The 13,077-nt window shown below is 41.1% G+C and overlaps 1 protein-coding gene across 3 annotated transcripts in view; it reads right to left on the bottom strand.

Annotated features, from left to right (window-relative positions):
* Positions 1 to 13,077, bottom strand: part of nfixb (nuclear factor I/Xb) — a 210,646-nt gene that overhangs the window by 26,015 nt on the left and 171,554 nt on the right. For all 3 annotated transcript variants that reach the window (XM_037688832.1, XM_037688830.1, XM_037688831.1), the window contains one exon: positions 3,608 to 3,736. In XM_037688832.1, coding sequence (XP_037544760.1) covers positions 3,608 to 3,736 — 129 coding nt within the window. The remainder of the gene's footprint in view (positions 1 to 3,607; positions 3,737 to 13,077) is intronic.

Raw genomic sequence — 13,077 nt, 5'->3', positions numbered from 1 at the left:
CGGCAGACGCTCATTCTTCTGAACCAGCTGTTGCAGGGCACCACCCCAAGCACGGATCAACAACGAGGGTTGCTGTGAGGATGGAAACTTTCTGGAGCTGATTTAAAACTTACGTTCAGGTCGTCACACTTTTGATGGCTTTATTAAGAAATCGACTGCACAGGTTTTTTGTTTGGACTGTGGGAGAAAACCACAAACGCACGAGGAGAACGAACAAACCACTGATGATGGACAGCCGTGGAGCTGCTGCCGGTCGTGCTGGAAAAAGGTTCATGTCTTGAGTCTTGGAACGCTCGGCACTGATCAAAATGTTCTGGGCCCAAAATTATGATAAATAATGTTTATTATTTAATATTCTTATGACTATACAATGTTTGAGCTTTCTAACAAAACTAAACTTGATATTTTTAGTTGTGCAACAGAAAAATCTACTTGGATCGAGCAAAGTAATGATTTGTATAAAGATGTAAACGTCTTTTCAGATGATTTATGTGTTTTTGTTGGGACTTCAGATCATTTCCCGGCCTTGTTCACAACTTAAGAGGCTGGAGTAGTAAAAAAAATGACAAATAAAAATGGACAATGACATGAATTGTTCTGGAAAATTGTTTTGAATGTTTGGGGTGGGTTTTCTGTCTTTGTTGGCACAACTTATTTTAAAATGTCTTTTTCTGAAAACGTTACTAAATAACGTTTGCTTCATCTTAACTAATTAAATAAACACATCCAAGAAACTGCTGCCCTCAAAATATACTTTCAATCAAGTAAATTTAGAGGGTACTTAGTATATAGTTATTAATAAAAACACAATAAAAGTAATGAACATAAGTGAAGAATTGAACAGAAACCAGGAGGGAACAGGATGAAAAATGTATTTCAACTGTTAACATCCATTTTTGTTGCGTACGGTTTTCAGCATCTTTCTCGTTCCAGTTTTCAGCTATTTCAACGAATCATATCAAAACATTCAGCTCTTCAGGACAATCCTGCTATGACTTTTGGTATTGGTGCAACTTTAGCTTTTTGAAATATTTAGCCTTTTCTGACACTTATTTTTATCATAGAAAATGAACTGAGCTCATTTTACTTCCTTCACATCTTTAGATCTGTTTACAACCTTTTACTGCTCCTGTCACATTTTGTTCTGCTTCAGCTTCTTTGTGCAAATTTAAACTTTTTTCAGCTACTTTCAGCTGTTTTTTTTTGCTCCCTTGAGATTCTTTCTGCTAACTACAACATTTTTGCACTTCTTCTAACTTCTTTCTGCTAATTTCAGCTTGTTGTGCTCCTTTCAGCTGATTTCTGCATCAGTTATCTTAGCTGCTATTTAGCTGCTTGACACAAATTTGAGCTTTTTTTGTTTGGCTAATTCCACATTTTTTGCATTCCAATATTTCCCCTACCATTATACAAGCAGGGCGCCCTGCCCCGTTAGAACCGAGTGCCCCACCTACCGAACCGAACTGCCCCCCCCCCCCCCCCACAGACCACCTGTCGGCACTGACGTAATGCTAAGCTAGCGGCGTGCAATACAGGCATGCTAGCTAAAAAGCTAAAGGCAGTGCTCACGCTGTCTCTTCTTTCACGCTGAACACCCCCTCGCACTTGAAAACTGCCGGTACAAACAGCAGCAGCTCAGATGTCCCCGTCCCCCCCACGGACGAAAATCACGTACGAGATGAGCGCCCTGCCATGGCAAGTTACCTAGTGGAAACATTGACTTCTTTAAACGTTTTTCAGCCTAATGCACCAAAAATGTGCTCGTGCCACTTCCTACTGGTAATTTAGATCGATAGAACTTTATTCTTTCTGCCTTTTCAGCAGGTTTTTTTGTGTGTGTGCTAATTTCAGCCTTTTCAAGATAATTTCCACTATTTGGTGTTCATTTCTGCTTTTTTCAGCCTAACTGGGCAAACGTGTTCTTTCTGCTTTCTTCTGCTAATTTATGCTTGTTTTAACCTTTCAGCTACATTTTTAGCTAATTTCAGCTGTTTATAGAAAAAAATCCAGTTTTCATGCTAATTTCTGCTACTTTCAGCCTAATTAACTTATTTCTGCCAATTTCAGCTTGTTATGTTCTTTTCAGCTAGTTTCTTCTAGTTTAAGCGTTTTCTGCTTTTTTAGCTACTTTTAGCTTTTAATACTAATTTGAGCTTTTCAGCTAATACCCCTTTTTTTTAGCTTATTTCAGCTCTTTCCATTTCCTTCTGGTAGTTTAAAAATTCTTTCTGCCTTTTCAGCTACTTTTCAGCTGTTTATTTTTTTGTTGCCATTTTCCAAATTTTCTGCTAATTTCTGCTTATTTTAACCTAATTCAGTAAATATGTGTTTTTTCTGCTTTCTTCTTCTAATTTAGGCTTGTTCTTTCATTTCAGCTACATTTCAGCATTTTTTAAGCTAATTTCAGCAGTTTTCAGCAAGCTCTTCAGCAATAAGTATTCACAAAGCATTTTTGCAAAGAATGGAATTTCTCTAGTTCATGTCGTCTCCGGACTGCGCTTGTTTCTATTTATTTATTGTTGTTGTTTTCAAGACAAGTGGTAATGTTTTTATTTATTTTGATGTACAAAAGCTAATTTTCTTGCAATAACTAGAAATTATAATTTTAAAATAATGTGTATTTCTTCATCAGGAATCGAGTCATTCCTGAATCGAGCTGAAACTGGAGACAGAACATCCATAATTGATCAACACACTCTGGTTAGATTATCTTCAAGTCTCATGATGGAGGTACTAAATGGTAAAAGTAGATGAATGCAACATTTATTTATTTTAAGATAAAAATTATCTTGTAAACAATAGTTGTTTGCTTTAGATCTCTGTACTTTGCTTTCAAAATAGTTTTAAACTATCTTGGTTATCTCGAGGTAACTCAACAGTCAACTTAAATGACAAAAAAAAAAAAAAAAATCACATTAAACATAAAGTTATGACCCTTTTAGGCCTCCGTAACGCTGGAGAATAAGATGCATTCACTGGTTCATGAGGTTTGCCTCTAACTCAGAGTAAATGAGAACAATGAGACAAGACCCTTCCTGATCGCCTGCTGCCATGAAAGACAGGCAACATGTAAATGCCTGTGTGTGACCGGTTTTCAGATACCAAAAGTTTGGAGTGGTAGTAGCTGGGAGTCATCCCAACACAGACCCTGAGGGCTAACACATCATACAAGCTCTGTGTTTAAACGTTGGCGATATGCAAAGAATACTTCGTTTATTCATGTAACGATGTTGGTTTTTGCAGAGATGGAGAAAAAGAACAGAAGTTGCTGCAGCCTCCACCGTTATGTGCTAACAGGAACAGTAAAGATGTTCTGCCACCAACCATCCACCAACAGCAGCCCTCCAAAAGCCAATCAAACCACCACCACCACCATCACCTGACACCCCCACAGCCAGAGGAGGAAGCAGACCTAGAAGGAAACCCGCCTCTTTGAAATTCCCAAACTGCTCTCACCTCCCAAAGACAACCTCTAAACCACGGGGGAAGGGGTGGGGGTCCTGAAAGAGTGTGGAGTGGAGGAGATGGTGAGATGTGGAAGAGGAAGGGGTTGGAAGGGAGGGAGGGGAGGGGCGATCAGCGAGATTGGGAGCTGGGTTGGTCTCACCTGGTCTCACTCCCGCCAGCATTGGCAGTGGGTGGTGGGTGAACGCCATGCGGGGGGACCTCGTCTGGGAGGACAGGGCGCTGAAATCGAATTTCCCCAGCTTCTTATGAGAACCAGGCGACGGGAGTCCTGGCAAAAACGGGATCAACAAAAAGAAAAAAAAATGGCAGAACAGAGACGAGGTTTTAATCAAACATGGCTGCTTATTCTTACTCTGACTCTACTAAAAAATACTGAAGAAAAAAACAATGATCAGACTTCTTACTGATTACAAAAATCAAATGATTTTGATTGACAGAAATCAGTGGATTGATTGTTTTGACATACAGATGGGTTCTGATGATTTCTCTCAGTGTACAGTCAGCGGGCTGTACCGGGTTCATTTCATCAAAGTGGGTGGGGTTGAAGGTCCAGTAAGAGGGCATGTTTTGAAGCAGCAGGGGTTCAGGATAAAGTGTGCGTGACAGGGTGAAGGAAGGAGTGGGGTACGTCAAGTGGTCAAGGGCTTAGCTTCAGGACAGAGAGCTGGGAGAAACCTCGGCAGTCCATCTACAGCCACCACTTGGTGCACGACAAGGTCTACAAGCTTTACCAGTGGAAGAAATCACTAAACTCATCCAACTCCCTCACAAAACACAAGCTGCAACGTTCTCAGAGCCTACCGAGAAACTGAACGAGCAATCCAACCAACCTCCTCACTGCTTCTGTCAGAATGACTGAGAGAATGGATCCTGGGTGGCCTCAGTGGACGACAACACAACCTGAGCAACAAACTGCACGCAGACACCAAAACACAAGAACTGATCCTCTGACCATGCCCTTCTGTTTATCTGACGGTCAGGCATTTTAGGCTACTGCCTTGAAGGGATGTATGAGACGTATTGAAGTAGGGTTCTCTGTAAGCGTTATTAATAAATAATATCTTACCGATCGTAGACAGCTCTTGAAACCACGTCAGTTTGGAGAAACAGAGTTTAGAAACCAAAGTGATGAGCTGACAGCCAGACTGAGCAAAGCCAATTGGCTCAGTATGTTTTAAACACCTCAGACCTCCAAAATGTTACAGCAGTTCATACAAACTCTACTTTTAAACCTTTACATGTCCATCACTTTTGAACTACTTGGTTAGCTCTTAGTGGCAGCAGCAGCTAGCTATAACACTTCCAGTGCAGCTTGGGGCACAAATATTCAACAAAATTCTGATTTGAAAGAGGGATCCCCCAGATTGGATTTATGATCTAATAACGGCTAGACCAAATGCTGTTATTTAAACTTTTACATCGCTATCTGTTTCATATTATTATTGTGGTAAATAACAAATGCTCACATCTGTCACTTGAGATTATAGCTCAACTGATATGTAAGTAGTGCCAGTATTTTAGGCCGATCTAGATCTTTGGGGACCTGTCGGTATCAGTGATAATTGTTCCGTTATGGGCCGATATAAGCACTTCTAATTTTCATCCCTGAAATGCTGGAACCAGCTGTAATTGTACAATGTATCCAGCAGAGGGCGCATGAACACTACTTTCAAGTCATGGTTGTTCACTTAAGTTTCACTTTCACATTCAGCACAGACGAAGCAGAGAGCAATACTGTGTAGTGTATTTTGCTGAACAGAGCATGGTAAGTTTATTTTAACTGATCTGTAAAACAAAAAATAATAAATTACATTCAATCCTCCAACCTGCTTGTCATTAGCTACATGTCTCTCAAGTTAGTAAGCTACGATTTACATAACCTAGCATAGGCTATTGCCTTGTTAAACTGTAGCCAGAACAATAAATCTAAAGTAGCTGTAAAATATCAAGTGATAGAAACTTTTTTTTGTTGTTGTCCTCAATGAAATGCATTGTTTGTCTGAAATCTTTACTTCTCTGCAAAAAAAAACAAAAAAACAAAACTCTGATGCGGTCAATACTAATTATGCTTTCGCCATACATGATTGACTGTTTAAACAATGAACAGGTTGTTTCTTTGTTTAATTTATATTTATGTAACACACTTGATAACTTTATGGTGAATAGTGGAGAATAGAAAATGTGAATGCACGTTAGGAATTCTGTTTTTATGACAGTGCACCACTTGTAAACCTACTGTGGGACAACGTATAGCATGGATCTGATTAGCTTAGCTTCATGGTTGCTAACAGCCGCACTAAATAAACAAGCCCCGCTCCACTCACTGTTTTCTTAGATTCTTGTGGGTGGACAAAGCAAAATAAAAATTTTCAGCCATTATATCAGTTATTGGCGGTTTCACCCCCTCCCAATATCAGTATCGGTAATACACAAAATTCCCAGATCGGTCGGGCTCTACTTGAGACAGATGCATAGGAAGAACAAGAGTACCACAAACGGCACAATCTATAGCAAACATCTGGGCAAGTAAAGAACTTGTATAACATTTGATGTTGATTTGTGGCCTTGATCTTGAAGCTGGGGTGATGACCCTCCGTCTAGTGATGATGCGTATGTGGATGAAGTTTCATTAAATGATCTTGAGCAAACCAGAAGTTACAGAAGAGGAGGTTTACGGGCGGATGGAGACTATACCATAATACGTCCTGCTTTGAGGGGTGTATAAAAAGGCAGAAAGACATTCCTCACCAGATACTGACCACATTTGTAGAAAATGTTAATATTTTAGTCATTAGACCTTCATCAGCCAAAATTGTTGGATAAAAATATCTGTTTATTTTATTTACTCAAAGAGGCCACACTCAACAACAAGAGAAGGTTTTTAACCAGTTTTACTTGCAAGGACAGATTTTCACATCAGGTCACACAGATGTACAGAAGTTCTACACGCATGGAGCCCAGTCATGAGAATCTACCACGGGCAGTGTGCGAGGCTTGTTTTTATAACCTTATCAGCTCACAGACAGACTGGTGACATTTGACTGCCAGCTGCACCTGCAGTATCAAACCAGCTCCTCATCCAACTCTCTCTGTTAAATCAAACACATGGTTCATGGGCAGTTATTCTCAGCCATAGAAGTTAAAAACATCCATAAACCTTGACCAAAACTCCCCTAACATAAATATTTCAAGAATTACAAATATTGTCTAAGGTGTGCAACCAACCCCAGACAAACATCACAAATGACAAAATGTTACTCCCCTCAAAGCCTGGCCATTAGCTCATCAATGCTCTCAGATTTAAACTGTTTCTGAGGCTGTTCAAGAGTTATCTACAGCAGGTAAGACATTCACAACTGTCCCACACAAAGCCACTTCAGAAGATCTGAATTATGTCTTTAAGACGTGGTGCTTTGTACAAACGTTCATTCTCTCAGTCTGTAACTCGTTCAGGCACAGGGCCAGTGAAGGCTAGTTGGGTGGAGGTGGGGGTGGGGCTGCAGAAAGATGGCAGAAGTAAAGCAGAACAGGAGCAGTGACAGCACGGCCGACAAACACATTAAAGCGTTCTCGTTCGTCTGTAAATGTGCAAGAAGCTGGAGGTCTGCACAGAAAGTCCCACAGCCTGATGAGAAAATAAATAATTAAACGGACAGACTAAGTACAGGCCCGGTTCAGAAAGCGGACCAGAAACATGGCCAAAAGTGTGAGCGCCACAGATAAAAGCGACTCTCTTCTGTGATTAGGGCGCCGTGTGGTGCGTGGTGAGGGAATTTATTTTGATGTATGGTAATCCAAAGGCACAATTTAGACTTCCTGGGTTTTGAGGAACGGCGCCAAATGGTGCGTTTGACCTCTGCTGGGAACCACAACGTTGAATATATAGTGAAATAAAACTGAAAAAGAAAAAATGCATAAAAACGGAGAATAATGAGGAGGAGAAAATGTAGGAAAGTGCATCAGCGTGGACACGGAGACCTTATTACTTCTCTCTGGAACGTTCTCTGTTCCAGCTGAAGGAACACGGCGATAAACAACCTTGGCAAGAGCAAAGTGGCTCATAAACTACTAAACGGCTCAATATTCACACAAATAAAACAAAACACAGTCAAATAAAGATGTGGGTAATTTTAACATGGCCCAAAGAGATGTGGAAATAGATTTTATGAGCACAACATAAAACAGTCTGACAGCAGATTTCTGAAAAGCCTCCCCGTTTTTGTTTTTAATGCTGCACTGGGAAATATTTTATCGCTGTTTACCCAGAATGCAGCGTGGGTGCAGTTGTTCTTGTGTGGGCACCAACAAGTCTAGAAGAAGGTGGGCGCCGGCACTTATGTTCGGACACGCACACGTAGGAGGGAGGTGCAGACGCAGTGGGAGGGTAACATATACTGTATTTACTGGTAGCACCTTGGCCAGAAGATAATAATACAACAAGTGTGATCAAATCTGAACACCAAGACAAAAAATAAGGTGTCAGCCATCTGGTTGTGATCATTTATTTTTGTTTGTGGGGTATAGTGTTATTAAACTGCAACCTGTTTACAAGAAGCATGATTGTTTGTGGAAGTTGGACTACATTTGGGTGTTTTTACTACATTTATATATTTATGATCAAATCACAAACAGTTTTGTAAGAAAGTTATACTTTTTGGACATTTTGAAAGGTGGAATATTACATTAAGCTAAGGTTTACAACTGGTTCAAAATGCTGCAGCCTGATTTTTAACTGGTACAGGCAAAAGAGAGCACATTACACCAGTTCTGGCCTCCCTGCACTGGCTCTCAGTTCACTTCAGAATTCATTTTAAAATCTTTCTGTATGTTTTTAAATCTCTGAACAGCTCTGCTGATCTGCTGCAGCCATATGTCCCACAGCTCTCTGAGGTCAGCAGACCAGATGATTTTATTGGTTCCAGCCTGTCACGATAACCAATTTTGCTGGGTGATTAATTGTCTCAGAAATTATTGCGATAAATTATAATATTGTTTGAAATTTGACAATAATTAGTAATTATTGTCAAATTTAAGAAGAAATGTTGGTTAATTTTATTTTGAGTGTAGTACCTTTCATCGACCACCAGATGGCAGTATAAGACAGTTTGAACCGAAGGATGGATAGTGAGGGAGCGAGCAGCGTGTCTCTTTAAGAAAAATGGGAGGGAGGCCCTTTGACGTGACATGGGCTGTCTCTCCTTCCTTATTTCGGTTCTCAAAATGGCGGACACTCTGTATGGTTTGAACTCTTTAGCACAGCAATTTTTCACACAAATCTTTTCATAAAAAAATCAGTAAACAGGTTCTCAGCTTTTTTTTGCAGAAAAAACAACTTTTTACACAAAGGTGCAGGTTTCAACCTTTGAAATTTGGAGCTTCGACAAAACTGAGGTTTTTTCCCTGAGGTTGGCCAGTTAGCTTAGCTCGTAGTTTAGCTTCTCAGCTTAGCTGCTTTTAACGATTCAAAAACATGATTTTATACGGTTAAAACTGATTTTAAAGAGAAGGGGAGGAGTCAGTGAAGAGCACCGGAGTTGAGTCTTTATCATCCAGTGTCTTCAGTAGAAAGAGAGAGACACAAATAAACGATAAAGACAATAAATGAAAATGAGGTTGATAATTTTTATTTATCATGCGATTAATTGATTTGTTGTTTATCGTGACAGGCCTAGTTCCAGGCACTCATTTGAAGCTCAGAAGTGACAGGACTTTCTCTGTTTCAGGTCCAAAACTGTGGAATGAGTTACCACTGCGTGTCAGCCAGTCTCCCACTCATTGTTTTTAAGTCTCATTTAAAAACTCACTTTTATTCTCTGACTTTTGACACTATATGAGTGGATTTTAACTTGTCTGTATTCTATAATGTTAGTTAATTAGTTCTTATCTTTATCTCTGTGGATCAGTGTATTTTATCCTGTGTCGTTTGTTTGTTTTGTTTTGTTGCACATCACTTTGGTTGGCCTTGTTGCTGTTTTAAGTGCTTTATAAATAAAGTTGTATGGTATGGTGTAGTCTGCACGCTGGTGCAGCGGTCAGTGATGCTGCCTCACAGTAAAAGTATCAGATTTAGTAGTGGTCTTCCTGTGCGGAGTTTGTGTGTTCTCCTTCTGTATGTGTGAGTTTTCTCCAGGAACTCGTGCATAAAAACACGCACGGTCGCTCGTTTTGTCCGTCCCTACGTGGCCCTGCGACGGTCTGCTGACGTGCTCTGGAGCAACTGCAGCAGAGAAGCAAAGATGCACACGTTGCTTAAAGCAACAAGTAGGACCTTCTGACGTGAGGTTTAGTGTAAAGTTAATAATTGAGGCTGGTCTGAGCCGAGTCAAGACCAAAATAGATCCTAAAACAACGTCAGTCTCAGAAATGTCAAAGTGGACCGCAGCAAAATATGAATCACGTATTTATTTAGTCAACACTAGTACAATATTCCTGCTGGAAGTGCTCCAGGGCTGCACCAGAGTGCTACAGCTAGCTGCTTCCGCTGTGTGTACTTCCAAATAACCATAAATGTAAATACCAAGCCATATGAAAACAAAAGCAGTGTAAACATTTATGAAATTCATAAACTGGACTGTTTTGTTATGGTCGCAGGACCTCGCTCGGACTAGTCACTAGCTGGTTGATCCTGACAAAATTAAAACCCTCTTCCTCCAAACTGTTCCGAGAGCTATCTGCAACATGTAAGACACTGATTGTTCAACACCTTTTTTTCTTCTTCTGAACCCTAGTTAAAAAGATCTGGTGAAAAATCCTGTTCCAATCAAATCAGAATTTTTTTTATTTTTTTTTTACAAGGAACTTAGAAATATGAACTTCCAAGTATGATAGAACACATAAAAACTTATGGTGCATCATGGGAAATGTAGGATCCTGTTCTGCAGCTTAACAAACATTTGACGTAAGCGTTTCTGTTTTCCTGCTTCCACTTGCAGATTTTCAACATTGATCTGTTTTCATTTTGAACCCTCTCAATTACAAACATGTAAATCATTCAGCTCCTTCATTCAGTCCAAGAAAAACAACATAAACAAGTAAATAAATGCCAGCATGCACTTCCGTAGCGCAGCCTGCTAGTTTCCCGTTCCTCTGTGACAGTATGTCGCCTGGTTTCTGTTCCAAACGTAAACAGCTGATCGGCCATACACAGCTTTAAACTGTACGTTGTGTTTTAGTCCCTGTGATGTTTACCAATTAGTCTGAATCAGAAAATATCTGAGTCTGTGACGTTTTACCAGCGACGAGCAGCAAGCGAGGCCCAGATGCTTTGTCTGATGAAGCTAACAGAAGTTTCTCTGATCTCTCTCTTTAAGTGTGTGTGTGTGTGTGTGTGTGCGCGCGTACACACATGCGTGCGCAGTTGTTCATTATTTCTGTGTCCTGCTCCTGGCACGCTGCACAGGCAGCCTGGCAGCCAATTGCTCCCATGACCCCGTAGTCTTGCCACGCTAACAAGCTAGCGACCGCACAAACTGTCACCGAGCTGGCCCAGCAGCACGTGCACGTGCACACAAACAGAAAAAAAAAAAAAAACAAGCAAAGGAAAACAGGTCTACTCCTCTTTCAGGGGAGTAAAAACAATAATATATCCTCCGAAGCTGCTAGTCCTCGTGGATTACCTGATGGTGCTAATTATCGCTCATAACCATTAAGAAGTGTTGAGATTTGTGTAAAGACAAGACAATTCCCAGATTATCACCCGGTCTTCTCTAAAAGTGGGTTTTCCCACGGCAGAGCAGCAGGAGGAGCAGGAGGAGCAGAGCACAGCTGAGCAGGAGACGGCACGCTTAATGACGATGATCACCTGCTGCACCTCAGAGCTTTCCATTCAGGTAACGAATCACCTCCGGAGCCGGAGGAGGCAGGAGCCCTCCTCCTCCTCCTCCTCCTCCGCTCCACATCCTTCACTCGCAGCAGCACCACCACCAGAACAGATGTCTGCTGTAACCCAGTAGCTCCCTTCGCTGTAGACACATGGAGGTGCCATCTGGAGCAGAACGCCGCTCCTCTCCAGATCGGGGCGTGCGCTCGTGTGTGCGCTCGTGTGTGCGCAGATGCAAATCAGAGGAAGAGCTCAGACTGAGCTGTCTGTGTGCGTCTGCGTGACATTTGTGAACAGTGAGTGTGCAAGTCTTGGAGACAGACGGCGCCTCGTGCACTGACGGCACACCTGAGTGCTTTTAGGAGCGTTTGTTTGGATCCGATGCTGTGTTTCATCCCTGCGCTGCGTTTCGTACACGGAGGAGTCCAGCCTTTAGGCAGAGCACGTCTCTGAGCAGCTCTGGATGCAGTGTTAGTAAAACATCCACTCTGCTGCGTCTTTCATTACAACAAACACGTAAACCAGCTCGCTGAATGTTTCTGACAGTTCCACATCCCATCAGCACCACGTTGGACCACAACGACCAATATAACAGCCAAAAAAACCTCAAAGGACCATTCCAGCCTTTTAAAGTGAGGTTCTATGGAAAGCTTGCGAACAACAATATCTTACCTGTTATACGAATAATGTTTTTCTAAAACCTCATTCTGTGGAAACAGTTTAATTCTGACAGGACGGATGAGCTAAGGGTCGAGATCAAAGAGGACTCTTGAAACAACAGCCGGTTTTAAAAGGTCAAATCAGGCCACACAAACATATTGTTCTTTCTGTAAGATTTGATGGTTTTTCACGAGTGCAAATATAGCAGTAGCAGTCAGCTGTGTCACTTCTGGTAGAGTCTGTGGTACTGTGGCAGAACGTTTCTGATGGAATACCCATACAATGTGAGAATGATGGGAAATAAAGGTTTACATTTTTGTTTTTGCAGGAACTGCAATCCACCTCATCCCTGGGGTCTGCACTGTACAAATGATTATACAACTTCCTGTCAGACAGGAAGTAGCAGTAAGCATTGGTTAACCATAGTAGCAGAGCACGGACCACGGTTTATTTTAAAGTAATTTGCATTCAGTTTAGCAGATAAAACTCTGTTTTTGTTTTGTTCACATTTATTTAACAACCATAAAGTTTACTAAACTAGCCGTGCTGAGTTCAGGTACCTGTTGTGTTCACGGCTGCAGGAACAACCAGACCAAACTAAATCAGTGGCTACAACAACTACTTTGTGTCTGGTCTACAATAAACCACCAGAGAAGAGACGCCGGATCCTCAGAAGGATTGAAGACAGTGACAAGAACATCAGGTATGATTTCTAGTGTATGGAGGTCATAGCATTGTCGTATTTGTTCCTCTTCAGTTTTATGATTTTCTCTGTAATTAACCGCAGCTCTGTGATGGAGGACTTTAAGGCTTTGACTGGGCTCTGTGTCTGTTTCAAGGTCAATAAGATTGTGTCCCACCTCTTTTAACAAAACACCACTGACTTTATTACTGTGTAGATACTGATACACCTCAGAGCTTTTCAGGTTGTACATCACTTCACCGTCAGAAGCACGGAGTCAATGATGTAGCTAAATATGTTAGTAGATGTAGCTAAAGATGCTAGTAGATGTAGCTAAATACACTAGTAGATGTAGCTAAATACGCTAGTAGATGTAGCTAAATATGCTAGTAGATGTAGCTAAAGATGCTAGTAGATGTAGCTAAAGATGCTAGTAGATGTAGCTAAA

This window comes from Nematolebias whitei, chromosome 15, assembly GCF_014905685.2.
Source record: "Nematolebias whitei isolate Nwh7 chromosome 15, NemWhi1, whole genome shotgun sequence".
Lineage (NCBI taxonomy): Eukaryota > Metazoa > Chordata > Actinopteri > Cyprinodontiformes > Rivulidae > Nematolebias > Nematolebias whitei.
The sequence above is the reverse complement of the archived record's forward strand: the minus strand, read 5'-3'. Positions and strand labels throughout refer to the sequence as shown.